Genomic DNA, 16,505 nt, shown 5'->3' with positions numbered 1-16,505 from the left:
CTTCAGACTGGGGTAGGAGACCAAGCCGTAATCTTATCAGATCATCAGCTGCCCACTTGGTACTGTGCTACCGAAATGAGGGTGCATCGGATGTTTCACTAATTATGGAGGGTCCCATGAAGAATGGCACACTGTGTTGAAGTTCTCGTTTATGCAGAGGTCGAGGGTGGATATCGTCATTAACGAAAATGAGAAGCGATAACGGCCGACGTAATTTTTGTGAAGGGTTGGTTGGGCATGTCTAGATCAGATCTGATAGATGATTGTGTAAACACCACAGCCAAGCATCACAACTTTGACATTCAGTTACACGTATATACTCGGTGTAACAGACGTTCAACAACATGGAGAACGGATCGTCTCCCCTACGGCTACCTATTACGCAGCTTCGGCCACTGCATACCTACCAACAATCTCATCAATCATCTGATGGAGAGACAATCCATTGGACTAGCTCATTTGAGCCGAGACCAGATGGGAAGACTGCCGTACAAACATTTGTGAAGCTGGCATCGCAACTCATTGTCCTTGATGAGGGAGAGAGCTTCTGCATACAAGATTCCAGAAACGGTGGATACATTCTAGCCCGTTCAACTCCTACAAAGGATATCGAAATTGATGATACGGCCAAATCTGATGATGGTCAGGGTATTCCTACCGACTTTTCTATAGGCGATGGAAAGGTAGGTTTCCAAGATCCACGGGGAAACAGATATGCTAACAGATCTATCAGGCCTTGCAGCTTCACATCGAAGCAAATGGTCAAGTTCATCTGAAAGCCAAGTCGAATGTGATCCAAGAAGCAGCTCTCAAGGCACTGGGAAGCATGTTTGACAGCATTATTGGAGACTCTGAGTGGTCTCAACCTTCTGTACTCAACTTTCCACCCAAGGCGAGGCCCATGGGCCTTCCTCGCCAAGATTCAAATCCTTCTCAAAACGAAGAGAACAAGACGACTCTTCTACACCACTGGTTCGAGCAGCGTGTGGTCGAGAGTCCTGAGAGTACCGCAATCGACTACCTCAGCAGTTTTGAAGATGGCAGCAGAGCTCAGTTCACCTACCGACAAGTTTCCAATGTTGCAACAGCGTTGGCTGCTAAGCTGGCAGAAACTTGTGCTCAATCATCTCAATCTTTCAAGACGGTTGCAGTTCTCATGGGCCCTTGCCCAGAACTTTACATATCTTATCTGGCAGCTTCGAAGTCAGGAGCGGCTTTCTGCCCCCTTCCCGTGGATGCACCTCAGGAGAGGAAGGAGGCACTAATGAAGGACTTGCAACCATCAGTCATCTTGACTCTCTCGTCTCTCATGTCCACGGACTCGTGGTTGGCTTCACCAGGTTCATCTTCACAAATCGTCGATGTCACTCCTTTCCTCTCTTCCAGCGACATCGAACCAACAAACCATCCATCTCCATCAGTCACTCAAGATGACATCGCCTACATCCTCTATACATCAGGAACAACCGGCCTTCCCAAAGGTGTAGCCGTTAGCCATCTCTCCGCCTCATGTACAATCTCTTCTCTAAGCGCTCACTACAACTTTACTCTTCCGCCACCTGGAACCAAACCTGTCCGATGGTTCCAAGGCGCAGCACCAACATTTGATATCTCACTCTTCGAGATCTTCTGGACTTTGAGTAGTGGCTCTACTCTCTGCTGCGCACCTCGACATCTAACACTTCAAGACATTGACAAGGTCGTCACAACTTTGGAGGCTGACATCACTAATATCACACCCAGCTTCGCTAGTCTTCTGGACCCAAAGTCCATCAAGGGGCTGATGGTTGGTGGTGAGACTTTAAATGCGAGACTTCTGCAGGATTTCGCGCCACATAATCCTTCAGGAAATGAGGAGAGTTCTCATGCGCCAAGAGGTATCTTCAACGGGTATGGACCTACGGAGACGGCGATCTATTGCATTGCGCAAGCGCATGTGCCAGAAGGTCAGCGGGGTTCCGTCATTGGAACACCGTTGGCAACTTGCGGAGCTCTAATCGTGGATAAGTCGCAATCTGGTCTGGAGCCCGTTCCAATGGGCGCCGTCGGAGAACTCGTCATCATAGGTCCTCAAGTGAGCAAGCTCGGCTACCTCAACCGCCCCGACGAGACAGCATCTGCATTCATTGATCATCCACAGTGGGGCCGAGCGTACAAGACCGGCGACAGGGCAAGAATCGTCTTTGATCCCGCAGGTTCACCTGTCATTGAGTTCCTGGGCAGAATATCGGATGACCAGGTTAAACTCAGTGGGCGACGAGTCGAGCTCGGTGAGATTGAGAGCGTCATCGCTAGCAAGGTTGACGGTGTGAGAGAGACTTTGGCTTGTGTCTGGAAACAAGGTGTTGAGGCCGGCTCAGAGAAGATAGTCAGTCTTGTTGTTGTTGAGCAAAGATCTGGGGTGAACTTTGACGAAGCCCACAAGAGGTGCGTGGAGGCGTCGCAACAACACTTGCCAGACTACATGAGACCTTTCAGGGTCTTGGAAGTTGATGAGCTTCCCAGATCTGCTTCAGGAAAGGCAGATCGAAGGGCCGCTTTACGAATTGTCGATGAGATATTGGGAAAAGACATTGGTCTTCAGCAGAGCTCTACGGCTGGGGATCCAGCGCATGATGTCGAAACTCTGAGTAGCCCCGAGGATGCGAAGCTGGAAGAAGAGATTATTACAATCGTTCAGAATGTTATCAGCGATGGTTCTACCACTACCAAGTCTGTCTCGCCTGCTACTGTTCTCGCAGATGCTGGAATTGACAGTCTTCAAGCAATGCGCATCTTGAGAGACATACGGAAGCTTTTACCTGACGCCAATACTCTGCCAGCTCATTCCCGCGCAAGACTTCAGCCATCACTTGCTCTACTGCTTGACTCAAGCACCACTATACGTTCGGCTTTCTTCCCCAGTGCGCAGGATCTGGAGGCACCTAGTGCGCTCACCAGCAAAGAGGCCGGCGCCCGAGCCGATCTTGAAGCGTTCTCCGCCAAGCACTTACCTGAGGCCGTCAGCAAGCTGAACCTGAAGGATTCCGACATCGAAATGGTACTCCCTGCGACTAGCACGCAGAGTCAATTGGCTGTCAGCTTCGCCATGGACAAGCGAAACTACATCAGCCATACTGTTCTACGACTTAAGCCCAATACCTCCACCTCTGCTATGAAGCATGCTGTCGAGGCTGTACTTTCTAGGCAGGCCATCTACCGTTGCGCAATGCTTCCTTGTGATGATGATCTGTCGCCGTTCATTCAAGCTATCTTGAAGCCCGATGCCTGGGTTCAATTGGTCGGAGGATCGAATGTCGTCTTGCGCGAGGGAGACACCTCTGGCGACGCGCAGGTGTGGCTTGACTTGGCTGAAGGCGATCTTAATCTCGAGTCTTACAAACTGTATCAAGTTCAAATCGTCAAACCTGAGGCCTCAGACAGCAGTGGTCTTCTGATCATTAGCGCAGCGCACTGCATTTGCGATGGCCCGTCTCTCGAGGTGTTGATGAGCGACATCGCCAGACAATACGCTGGATTGGAACCCCTCCCCCGACAGGGCATCTACGAGGCTGTCTCTGAATGGGCATCGAATGTCAGTACAAACACAGATCAGCTTTGGCAGAAGGCTCTCGAAGGTTGGGAGACCGAACCACTTGGCGCCATTAGCGGCAACAACGTCAAACCACCAGTGCCAGGTGCCCGTCAACACGCCATGGTCCAGCACGCCAGCAACATTCCTTGGCAATCTCTCGAGTCCAGGAGTCGAGCGTTGGGTGCATCGCCACTCACTGTGCTCCAAGCGTCCTGGGCGATGCTCTTGCATATCCTGTCGGAGGCAGACACTGATGATGTGACCTTCGGAAGTGTCCTTTCCGGCCATGATCAATTCATCCACGCGCCTACTTTCTCTGTTGTTCCATGTCGCGTCGCATTACCCGAGTCGCAAACATTACGCCAGCTCATCGGCAGTCTGATGGACCATTCGCGATTTGCTCAAGGCCACAGACACACTTCCTTCGGTGTCTTCAAGACTCTTCCCTATAACACGGCTCTTGCTCTCCAAGCGTACCCTTCATCTGATGATAGCAAGGATGAGGCTACTCTTTGGACAGAGGTCTCGAACCCTGCTATTCGTTACGACTTTGCCATGTTCGCTGAGGTCTTCCCCACAAACCCAAACTCTGCGGATCGGAATGGCAGGTTTGATGAAGTCTTCTTCAAGGTGACTTATCGCGACGAGACATTCTCGGAGACTTCTGCAGCGTGTATCGTGAAGCAGTTCGCGGCGCTTACCCAAGTTTTGCTTTCTTCTGTTCCTGATGACCTGGTGCAAAGTCTACCAGCGCGCATTGAACGAAGCCTGTTGTCTGCAGAAGGAAGCATCCCAACGCAGCCTGAGTGGGAGACAATGGATGAAGAGACTCGAGAAGTCCAAAGCAGGACCCAAGTCTTGCATGCTCAATTCGAAGATCAAGCTATTACCACTCCAGATCTCCAGGCCCTAAGCTTTTACCCGTCGCTCGATGCTCCTCCGATCACTCTGAGCTACGCTGAGCTTGACGCCCGCGCCAATGGCCTAGCCAACGTTCTTCACGAACAAGACATCGACATCATCCCCATTTGCATGGAGCGTAGCGTTGAGCTTTACGTATCGATCTTGGCTATTCTGAAGGCAGGCTCTGCATGGACTCCGATTGACACAACGTCTCCTGTTCAGCGTCGCACTTCTCTTATCGCTAGAGCGCAGAGCAAGGTGCTTCTTACTAACACTGAGTCCCTTCCTCTCGTTGAACCTTGCCTTGCCCAGGATGCGCTCAAGGATGTGCAAGTCATTCTTGTGGACAAATACATGGACCAAAAGACGTCCGTCCGAGCCAGGCCACGCGACAGCATTTCTTCGCGCAAGGTCAGTGGCGAAGATCTTGCCTATTTACTTTGGACATCAGGAACTACTGGAGAGCCCAAGGGTGTGATGATCCAGCACAGCGCCGCTGCCTACGCCATGCGCGACCTTCAAGTCCAGGTCGAACACGATGATCGCGAGCAAGTCCGCACCCTCCAACTGTCGGCCTACAGCTTCGATGTCTTTGTACAGGACCTCTTCTACACGTGGGGATTGGCGGGCAGTGTCATCAGTGGCACAAGGGAGCTTGTACTCGGCACCTTCACAGAATTTATCTGGAAGTCTCGCCCAACGCACGCACACTTGACACCTTCCTTTGGTGCAAGCATTGCTGTGCAGGAGCTCAAGGGCTCAACTCTGCAATACGTTACGTTCATTGGCGAGAAGCTTACTGAAGACGTCGCTGAAGCATGGGCGGCGCCTGAGATCACTACACGTGCGTGGAACACGTATGGTCCTGCTGAGAACGCCGTTGTCTCGACCATGAGGCGCTTTTATGGCAAGAGTCGAGACGATGCGAAGGCTGCCAATGTCGGTCTCCCTCTCACTCCCTGCACAGCGTATGTGATGCGCGAAGTCGAGACTGCCCAAGGAACAAAGCGGTGGGAGCTTGTCCCTCGTTATGGTGTTGGCGAGCTGGCTCTGGGCGGTGCGCAAGTCGCCAAGGGATATCTTGCGAACGAAGCCAAGACGAAGAAGGCTTTTATCGCAGGCGGTCCTAGTATTGACGAGCGTATTTACCTGACTGGCGATCTTGTCCGATTGAATGACCACGGCTTCGAATTCCTCGGCCGCAACGACGATCTTGTCAAGATCACTGGTATCCGCATCGAATTGAGCGAGATCAGCGCTGCTTGTGCAAGCCTGAAGGACGATGATGCGGCGATTGAGCATGTCGAGACGCTATACCTTCAGCGACCAGGCGCTCCCGCGGAGAACAATAACAAGGTCGTCGTCACGTTCGTGTCTGTCAAGGCCGATGGTGTCGATACTGGGAAGATCAGAACACAAGTCTTCAAGCGAGCGAAGGATCTTCTACCTTCCTACATGGTACCCGGACACGTGGTCGTCCTCGACACAACTATGCCTAGAACAGCGTCTAACAAGGTTGACCGCAAGGCGTTGCAAGCCATTTACGCCCAGTCTGATCTCAACGTGCTGGCTGGTAGGGATGACTCTGCCGTCTCGCAAGGCACGGCTCAGCCGAAGCAGCAGTGGACAAATGATCAGCTTCCCATTCTCCAAACAATCGCTTCCAACTTCAATATCCCTGTTGAGAGCCTATCTCCCGAGGATAGCCTGGCAGGTCTTGGATTGAGCTCGCTGCAGGTGACTAAGTTGGCTTGGCTTCTGCGACGAGAACTTCAGTGTCAGGTCGGTGTACTCGATCTCATGAGATGCGAGTCACTAGGCGAGCTAGTCGACGTCACTTTAAGTCGCATGCCAAAGCAGGCCGAAGCTCAGAAGACTAATGAAGCAGAGCCTACCGAGAGCGCATGGATTACGACGATCAAGGACGCGCTCACTACACACATCCAAGGCGAGCTGCGACCAAGCGACACGACTACCATCCTACCCGCCACGCCGATGCAGGAGTCTCTCATCGTTGAGACTATGCTCGAACCACAAGCTTATTGGGCTCACCGCGTGTTCGACTTGAGTCACTTGGATGAAGTTGACGCTCGCCAATTGAAAAGAGCCTGGACTGCAGCTGCTAAACGCTTCGACATCCTTCGCACCATTTTCGTTCCTCTAACGCAGCTCGAGGTTGAGGGAAGCACCAACACTGTCGTGTGGGCAAAGGAGAAGGGCGTACAGTCTACTATTCTTCAACTCATTCGTGAGAAGCCGATTGTTCGCTGGACCCAGCTTCCTAGCGAGGGCGACCGAAGCCTTGGGGATGTGGCTAGGTCGCTGCAGTCCGAATTGTCCCCCACGACAACCATCGAACCACCTTGGGCTGTGACCTTCGTCGAAGACTCCAACAAGATGATGCTTAGCATGCACCACGCTCTCTATGACGCGGTCGCATCCGAAGTCTTTCTTGAGACTGTCACCAAGTTCTACAACATGGAGCCTGTGACTGACGAAGTTGCGCAATTTGACAAGGGCCTCGAGCTGGGTTTACTGCCTCCTCCTACTAAGAGAGATGAAGCGGCTGCCTTATGGAACCGGCGGATGGACGAGATCAGTAAGACGGTCGCTGGAGGCATGTTGAATGCGCCTTTCCCCGACTTGACGCAATCGCGTCAGAAGCAGGTACAGAAGATCCTTTTAGCTAAGCAGAGTCTTCCTGTATCGCTCTCTTTATCTGATACGACTGTCTCGCTTCCGGCTCTGCTGCAATCCGCGTTTGGCTGCGTTCTGGCGTCGTACTTGGAGCTGGAGTCAATCGTCCTTGGCCACACTGTCTCTCAGAGAGCTCTACACCCAGACCTTGAACGCGTCGTTGGTCCCGCTATTGCAACTCTGCCTCTCATAGTTCGCTCCAATGCCTCTTCTGCCGAAGAGCTGTGGAAGGAAATGGCGCGCGACTCAGCGCAATTGTTCAAGACTACGCACAACCTTCATCCTGTTGATGTGAAGAAGATGCTCAATCGGGGAAGCGGAAGTAGTAACGCTCCCTTCCCAGGTCTGTTTGTCTACCATCCAGCTTCCGAGGACGAAGGTAGTCTTTCACACGAATTGTTCAATGAAGTGGGACAAGCCCTTTCGCTTAACGTTGAGCACCCTCTTGCATTGAACATCTTTGAGGGTAGCAAGACAATTGAACTGACTGGCGATGGACGCCGCATCTCGCAACCACAGCTGGAGCTCTTGCTGAACCAGATCCTAGAGCAGGCGCGGGTAATGGCTGAAGCGCCTGCCACACCTTTGTCTCAGCTGCAGAACAGCATGAGAAGTAGCCTTCTGTCGATCAGCGGAGAGGCTGCCGAAAGCGAGAAGGCTCAAGCAAATCCGACCGACAGCGTCGCTTTGTATGCCTCTCAGCACCCAGACTGGATCGCAGCCGAGGAGGTCATCTTCCACTCCACCGGTGACGACGAGCAGGTCGTCTCCAAGACTGTCACGTATTCGCAGCTAGACAAGCTTACCAACGCCATCGTCGCCATGCTTGCGCAGCATGAAGCCAATCTGCAACCCGACGATCCGGCAGCGATGTGTTTGGGCAGAGATATAAAGTCTCTTGCGGTCACTCTAGCCATCTTCCGTGCTGGCCTCATCTATCTTCCCGTAGACGAAGACCTGCCGTCTGCTCGCAAACAGCTCCTCATCCGGGACGCTGGTGCTAAACTAGTGATCACCACTGGGGAGCTTGTCAATGACCTCGGCCTCGACGCTGCAAACGATGCCCCAGTAGTACTGCTCCCCGACGGGGAGGGAGATGTTGACAACATGCTATCTTGGCCTGCATCTGAGCATCGCTTCGACAGTGGCGACGGAGGCTATCTTCTCTACACCTCCGGCTCTACAGGTCGACCCAAGGGCGTTCGAGTCTCCAATAGCAACCTGTGTCACTTCATCTCTGCTTTTAGCGACCGTCTAATTGAACACTCGCCCGCAACCGCGAAACTCGGCGGTGTCGGCAAATACCTCAATCTCACCTCTCGGGCCTTCGATCCTCATCTCACTCAGCTCTTCGTGCCTTGGCATTTGGGCCATCGAGTCGTCATCGGCAAGGACCGTACATCCATGATGGCGAATCTGAAAGAGCTCATCAACGAGTTTAGCATAACTCACTTTGGCTCAGTCCCTTCTGTCTTGACTCAATTGCGATTGGCACCTGAGGATGTTCCTTCCGTACGAGTGGTGACAACCGGTGGCGAGAAGGCTTCGAATGAGCTGTTGAACACCTGGGCGCAAGATTCCCACAACGGAGAAGACAAGGCTGTCCTCTTCAACTTCTATGGTCCAACCGAAGTTACAATTGGTTGTCTAGGTCATCCCGTCAATCGCGACTCCAATGCACGTAACCTTGGCCTTCCTCTCAATGGCCTTGAAGCTCTTCTTCTCTGCCCCAGCTCCACTTCTGATGAGCTCGTGGTCGCCAGAAGAGGGCAACCAGGTGAGCTTTGCATTGCTGGCCCGCAAGTCGCAATGGGCTACCTCAATCGCCCGACCGAACAAGCCAAGAGCTTCCAGACTATCACGATCCTCGGTAGCACCAAGAGAGTCTACAGAACTGGTGATATGATGCGCATGATGAACGACGGTTCACTTGAGTTCTTGGGTAGAGCGGATCAACAGACCAAGATTCGTGGCCAACGACTTGAGTTAGACGAGGTTGTGGGATTCCTGAAGCAGGTCGCTGGTGACAAGGAAGGCCTGGACTTTGCTGCTGCGGTCGCGTCAAGCGGGGAAGGGTCAAGTCAACAGCAACAATTGCTGGGCTTTGTCGCGAGGAAAGCGAGCGGCCCTAAGGCCCAAGGCGATCTGGAAGTCGAGTTGCTGGATGCCCAGGATCACGAATCTACTTCACTATTGGAGTTGATCGAGCGAGAATGCCAGGCCAAGCTTCCCACATTTATGGTACCTACTATGGTCTGGGTCACCAAGATTCCTTACTTGGCGGCCTCTGGCAAGGTCGACACCAAGCTGTTAGGGCGGTTGGCAAGCGACTTCGTGGCTAAGCAGCAAGACCAGGACGGTGACGCTGGTGCCGAAATCAGCTCTGGAGGTAGCCTGAGTCCAGAAGAGGTCCTCGTCGTCTCTGCGATTGAGGAGGCCGTGGGCGTCAATGTCAAGGCTACTTCAATCAGCAGCATTCACCGTTTGGGCATCGATAGTCTCTCTGCTGTAAATCTTGTTTCGCTTCTCAGAAAGCGAGGCTTCTCCCAGCTCAAGATGACGCACATTCTCAATCCTTCATTTACGGTCGGGGACATTGCCAGACTTGCTGACCAAGCTATATCGACAACTAACAGTACCCCTCTTTCGACGCCGCCCTCGACAGATGACCACCAGGATTTGCTACACGATGCGAAGACATTTACAGCGACTGACCTTGGGCCTCTTCCAGATGGCCTCGATATGAACAATATTGAGACTGTGCTACCATGTCTTCCTCTTCAATCTGCGCTCATCGCTCGCTCATCGGTATGGCTGAGCGCTTATGGTGGCGGCGCGGAGGGACATGACGTTCCTTATGTCGCGCAGTTCAATTACCATCTGAGTCGCGATACCGACGTTGGAAAGTGGAAGAAAGCTGCCAAGCACGTCATGGCTTCTGAAGCAATGTTGAGGACATGCTTCATTCAGCGAGATGAAGATGGTCAGGTGTTCCAGGTGGTGCTTCGATCGCCGACTTTCTCCCCGATGCAAGATGCTCATCCAGCCGACATCGTAGCTGGGATGAACGTGCAGCCTCCCGTCCGCCTGGTCATCACGGAGAGTTCAGACGAATTGACTGTGTCTCTCAAGATCCACCATGCACTCTTCGATGGTGTCGCCATTAAATCGCTAAAGCACAAGCTCGAACAAGCCTACAATACTCAGGTCGACTCAGCTTCCACAAACAACAGTAGCCTGGCTATCCATTCAAACATTTCTCGCCACTGTTACCTGACCAGTGGTCAGCTGGAAGCCACCAAGGATTCCTGGCAGGCTCAATTGCGCAACGTTCAGCCATGCCGCGTCGGCAGTATTGATGACAACAACACGGACGGTTCAATGGCTCGTTCAACTCTTCGTCTTGGCTACACCACTTCTGAGCTCAATGCTAAACTCAAGTCCATGTCGGGCGCTGCGATATCGACGTCTTCAGCATTCCAGCTGGCGACCAGCCTGTGCCTGGCTCAATTGACACAAAGCCCTTCTGTTATCTACGGCTTCATCATGTCACTTCGGCCACTGCTCGACCACGTAGCCGAAGGCGTTGATAGCTTCGTCGGTCCATGCCTCAATACCCTTATCCGCACTTTGACCCTTCATGGACAAGACGAGACTCTACCTCAACTTGCCGAAAGAGTGCACGAGGCTCATCTCGCTGTGTCTCAAGGCACTATGCCACTAGTCAGCGTCGACAAGGTTCAGCGATGGTCTGGATCAGAAGATAAGTTGTTCGACAGCCTTCTCAGCATCAACGTTATTCCAGCATCTGAGGCTGGCGACGAGTTTCGACCCGGGCACATGACTGCTCTGCCTACTCGTAGCAGTAGCGACATGGCTCTAGCCATTGATGTCGACCTTCACTCCGATGGCGAGATCATCCTGACTCTTTCTTCTGCAGGCGTTTTGAATGAGAAGCAATTGACCGAAGTCGGCCAGTTGTTTGAGAAGGTGGTGTACAGCTGTGCTGACACTGCCGTCAAGGTGTCAGACATTGTACCTGGGCTTCCTTCTGCCAGTGCGACTTTGCCGGGTCACCTTCACACTGAGAGCCACAACGTTGACCAAGTCACAACTGACAAAGGATACAAGAAGGCTCTTTCTGAGGTACAAACCACCATCAGCCGACTCCTCCGTCTCAATGCTTCCGAAGTATCCTCCAAACCGGAATCTACTTCTTTGTACCAGCTCGGACTCGATTCCATCACGGTACTGCCATTCGTCAAACAGATCAACAAGACAAACAAGACCAAGCTTTCATCACATGCCGTCATCAAGGCTCGTACCATCAAGGGTGTCGCTGAGCTTCTGCGAGACGCCCTAGCCAAGCAGACTACAACCACCAATGGCACCCAAGCATCAAAGACTGATGTTGGCGCCATTAGCGACGAGGATGTCTACGACAGAACCCTCAATAGCCTCGCTAAGGATCTCATGTTTGTCGCAACACCTCTGCAAGAGGGCATGCTCAGTGCATCACTCGCCACAGGCGACGCCTATACCTATGTCCACGCCATTCAATTGACCGACCATGCTCTTCAATCCGACACCCCAAATCTTGACAAGTTTTTCGCTGCGGTCAAAGATACGGTACGGTCATGTGAAATCTTGAGAACTCGCTTCATGTTCACTGAAGACGATGAGTCTCCATGGGTCGGCATTGTTTCGCCCACTGACCAAAGCGACCTTGTTAGCTGGAAGGTCAAGGCAACGACGCCTGGCAGGATTGATCTACGCATTCATCACGCGCTTTATGATGCGACATCCATTCAGGCAGTCTGGCAGATTTTACGCAACAATTACCGTCGACATCTTGAGGGTGGTGTAGCCGATGCGACGGACAGTTTGAAGCATCTGTTCAGACCTTTCGCTAAGACTGTCGCCTCGTCGCAACGAGCATCAATCGCGTATTGGACCGACGTTGTTCGTAATTACACCTACAGGCCGATTGAGTTCCCGGTCGATGAGCTCAAAGCATCCTCTGCCTTCCATTTCTCTTTGAGCGAGCATGACCTGTCTCTTCTGCAGTACAAGTGCAAAAAGCTTGGTGTGACAGTCAAAGCAGCGCTTCAATTGGCATGGGTCAAGGTCCTCTCCGAGTCGCTCTACCATCAAGCGGATGTTGTATACGGAGAAGTCGTGTCCACCGATGCAGATGACGACGTTGCTATCGTCGGACCTACTATCAACACTCTACCTATGAGAGTCAGGTTCGGAACTTCAATTGAGGCTGCCACCGTCTCGCAGGCTCTAGGTCTCGTGCAGAAGCAGATTGACTCTGCGAGAGGCACCAACTCCATGGCGTCTTTGAGGAAGGTACAAACGCAATGGCGATCAACTCAACAAGACAATACCCTGGCGAGTCTGTTCCAGAGTCTCTTCGTGTTTGACGGTGTGCTCGGTGCCTCAAACGCGACCGACAATTCGGAAGCGCTCTTCGGTCCAGTAGACGCCGACGCGACGGACTCAACTGGACCGGCCTACGACGATTACCCTCTGATTGCCAGCTTCCATATCAGAGACAATAAACTGAACGGAAAGCTGAGAGCTAAGATGTCGATGGAGGATGTCAATGTCGCGGGTGAACAGCTGGTCGCCGCGTTGAACCACGTACTTCACGGTTCTGATTCCCCAGTGATTGACACGAAGCAGCTTCTGGTGGCCAATGAGGCTGTGTCTAAGTCACGAAACGACCCGGTCGAGTCTGCAGAGCTGAACGGGTTGACCCCGAAGGCTGACTTAGTACTGAACGTTGTCGAGAAGGTCATCGGTTCGAGACGCGGATCTAAGAAGATCGGTTACGACACCCGATTGATCAGTGCCGGTCTTGACTCGATCCTAGCCATTCGCCTATCGAAGCTTTTGAAGGATCAGGTTGGATTGAGTGTTAGTGTGTTTGAGATTATGAAGGGAGCTACTGTTCGGGATATTGTTACACGGGCTTCATCGAACAAGACTGTGAAGAAGGATCCGGTGCAGAAGCAGTTGGTGGTGGATGACGGACTCATTCCAGCGATGGCCAAGAGTCTTGACTTATCAGAGAGTTGCATTCAGTACGTTCTGCCTGCCCTCTCTGGTCAACGATCTCATTTGGAGCAGTGGGTGCACAATGGGAAGAGGTTCTTTGAACCACCGTGGGTTTACACAGTTGACAGCTCTCTCACGGAGGAGAAGGTGAAGAGCGCTTGGGAGCAGCTCGTGGGTGCTCACGATATACTGCGAACTACTTTCGCGTGTGGTGGTAATGGTCAAGATCTATTCCAGGTGACACTCAATTGGGAGTGGTCACCTTCAAAGCACTTCTCGGTCATTCGGGACTCGTCGCAGACCATCGAGAGCCTGATTCACGAGCATGTTGGCGAGCAGAACCTCCAAGTGTCTGACTTGAAGGAACCACCAGCGAGGTTCTCGTTCTTCGAATCTTCAAATGGCAAAGCAGTCGTGCTAAGACTTCATCACGCTCTGTACGATGGATGGAGCATCAAAATGATTGAGAATGACCTCGGCCAGCTGTTGGGTTCTGGCAAGCTCACGGGCGAGCATCAACCGCTTGTACGTGTGATCGAGCAAGTCAACAACGTCAGGCAGCCCGAAGCCGAAGTCGAATACTGGAGACAGTACCTGTCTCGCGCTGAGGACACTATCTTCGGTCCTGGCAATGCCGCGACGGCCTCTCCTCTTGGTCCGCAATTCAAGTCAACCTTCGCGACTAAGCTTGCGCCATACACAATTGACTATCTTTCGCAGCGAAGTAACTCGGAGGTCTCTGCAGCCATTATCCTCGCCTACGCTAGGGCTCTGCATCAGAGAACGATGAACACGACAAAACCGACATTTGGTCTGAACCATGCTTCAAGGTCTCTTTCATCACGCGACGGATCGCAAACGCTTGACTTGACAACTTCCAGTCTACCAACACTCACTGTGACGCCGCTCTCCGTGGACCAGGACATGGTGACTCAAGATCAGCTTAGTTCTGTCCAGGACCATCTTGCTCAGCTTACTTGCTTTGCACAAGCAGATGGTATCTCGAAGATGAGCCCTGCGTTCAATACATACCTCAACATCATTCACCGCAAGGAATTAGCGCAGTCAGAAGAAAGCGAAACAGCTCTTCAGAGATACAGACTTCCCGAGTCGCTTGCTTCGAGTTACTTTACCACTACGGAACCGTCGTCTACTGTGTCTACCATTGATCAGCTCGATGCGAGTCACTTGTGTGCGCACCGCTTGTTCTTCAATGTCATTGTTGGTCAGGACAGGGAGGTCAAGATTACCGTCAGCGCTGATGAAGGACTCCTGGCTGGAGACCGTGGTACGATTGATCGCCTGGTGCATTGCTTCGATGAGAATCTGGATGTGGTTGTGGGTGAGATAGAATAGACAAATTTGTCAAGTTATTTGTATTTAGTTTGGAGATCTTCGACCTGTTTTAGTCAATACTTAGTTATAGATGATACAATTCTTTTGATCAGGTTGTGTCGCATTCTCATTTGCACAAGTTTGGCCCGACATGTCTTTGCCCACGGTCCACCATTTATTTACTGGGCGTCTTGTCACCAGATGTCTTCAGTCAACGGTGTTTGACCCAGTAGCTTTAATAGCACATGGAGAGTCGATAGATTCTGCTTCAAGGTCCCGTGATGCGACTCTCGTGATGCGACAACCTTCCTTTGCTCAGTTCTCGCTACCGAGCCCCAACAATAGCTGATCGGCTTCCGTAGCTCAGTTGGTTAGAGCGTCGTACTAATACTTCAATCTGAATATTCAGTGATGCGAAGGTCTCAGGTTCAAGCCCTGGCGGGAGCAGAGTCTCTCAGTGCCTATCAGCTATCTTTTTGCATTTTTTGAAGATTTTTGCGATATCGTTCTGGGTGCAGAAGGGTTGGTTGTGTGTAATCCATCCATGTGTGTATGGTCTTGTGAGTTGCGACGCGTCTGTGCTGAGTACAGGCGCTGGGCGACGTCGCGACAGTGTTGATTGCGTAATGAGGAGAGAAGAGGATAACGCGCCAAAGAATAAAGAAATGTTACCTACTCACGGAACATTGATTGGCAGGCTTTTGGGTGATATTTTAATTAATTAATTGTTCTTATGAATGAAAGCTCTTTTTTGAACTGCAGTTTGGAAGGAGGAAACTCCGTGGGTTGCGCCTCGGAAACTTCAGGCAAAGAGCGAAAGTCGATACATCAACAACCGATGAAGGGCATACAATCTCAGAACAGGTCCCTCAATCAGTTGGAAATAACCAATCTAAGAAGAGACAACAACAGTTCATGAAGAATTGTAACGAATTAACTGCACTTTGAACAAGACGCTGCAGTTGCAATTAAAGGTTTTCTCCAGGGTAGTGTTCGCGCTGTTTTTTCAACTGATCGCCTGTTAGAGCTTGATTGCTGCTGTGTCTTTCATCCAATCACCGGTGAGATGGCCGAGTTGGTTATGGCGCCAGGTTAAGGTTAACCTTAACACCAATTTCCTGGTGGAGCAATCCTCCTGGGTTCGAGTCCCAGTCTCATCAGATGATTTTTTTTTGTCTTTTTACCCTCTATCGATTCGCTTTGAAATCAATCGATCTTGGTTTTTGTCCTTGATTGTAGCAGGTTGTACAGATGATTGTAAGATTGCTGTGCTGTGCTGTGCTGTGCTGTGCTGCTGTATTTATGTTGAGAGATGACAACTACCTAAATATCTATGCCCAGCATGAGTTCAGTATAGATCACGAAAAGTGGTGATTTCTAGGGTAGCTAACCGTGAGGGCGTCAAAACCGCTGAGAACATGAGAGACGGAATAATCTAGGCACCTTCAGCATCTTAGAATAGCACTTAGGCTACTTTACTTTTGGCGCACTGAACCTTGGAGGACAATTCTTGTCAGCCACCGAACTAACACACAGCCTCATAACTATGGTTGTTAAATGATCACAAGATTAGAATACATTAGTACTAAAGCACGTTGCATATCAAGTTCTATTCGGAACACCATAGTTTTCACAATTGGCAAATATACCATACAGGTCTTCCTGCATTCACATTCATTCGTAAACAGAGTGATCGTAATCAAGTCTATTTGGCTCTAACTATTTGCCAACCTCCAAACCACCATGTCGAGGCTTAAACACAGTTGGGATCCTCCAATCCCCCATGTCATTTCCTCATTCCTCCACGGCGGTAGTCTAACAGAGCAGTCCGTCTATCGGAGCCCAAAAGTGCAGTCATCCATTACCAAAAGACGCACCAGTAACTTTTTTGATCAACGCATGACAAAGGAAAATGGTATGTAATCATCAA

The 16,505-nt window shown here is 51.4% G+C and overlaps 1 protein-coding gene across 1 annotated transcript; it reads left to right on the top strand.

Annotated features, from left to right (window-relative positions):
- Window positions 1-344: 344 nt before the first annotated feature.
- Window positions 345-14,596, top strand: FIESC28_03216 (uncharacterized protein; the record flags this gene model as incomplete). Its single annotated transcript, XM_031157365.1, has 3 exons — window positions 345-683; window positions 734-2,427; window positions 2,479-14,596. 3 exons carry the CDS (start codon window positions 345-347, stop codon window positions 14,594-14,596), a joined length of 14,151 nt encoding a protein of 4,716 aa, XP_031018497.1.
- Between the last annotated feature and the right edge of the window lie 1,909 nt (window positions 14,597-16,505).

Source organism: Fusarium coffeatum (genome assembly GCF_003316985.1).
Source record: "Fusarium coffeatum strain FIESC_28 chromosome Unknown BRIP53273_contig_69, whole genome shotgun sequence".
NCBI classification, from domain to species: Eukaryota; Fungi; Ascomycota; class Sordariomycetes; order Hypocreales; family Nectriaceae; genus Fusarium; species Fusarium coffeatum.
This window is presented reverse-complemented; position numbering and strand designations above follow the sequence as displayed.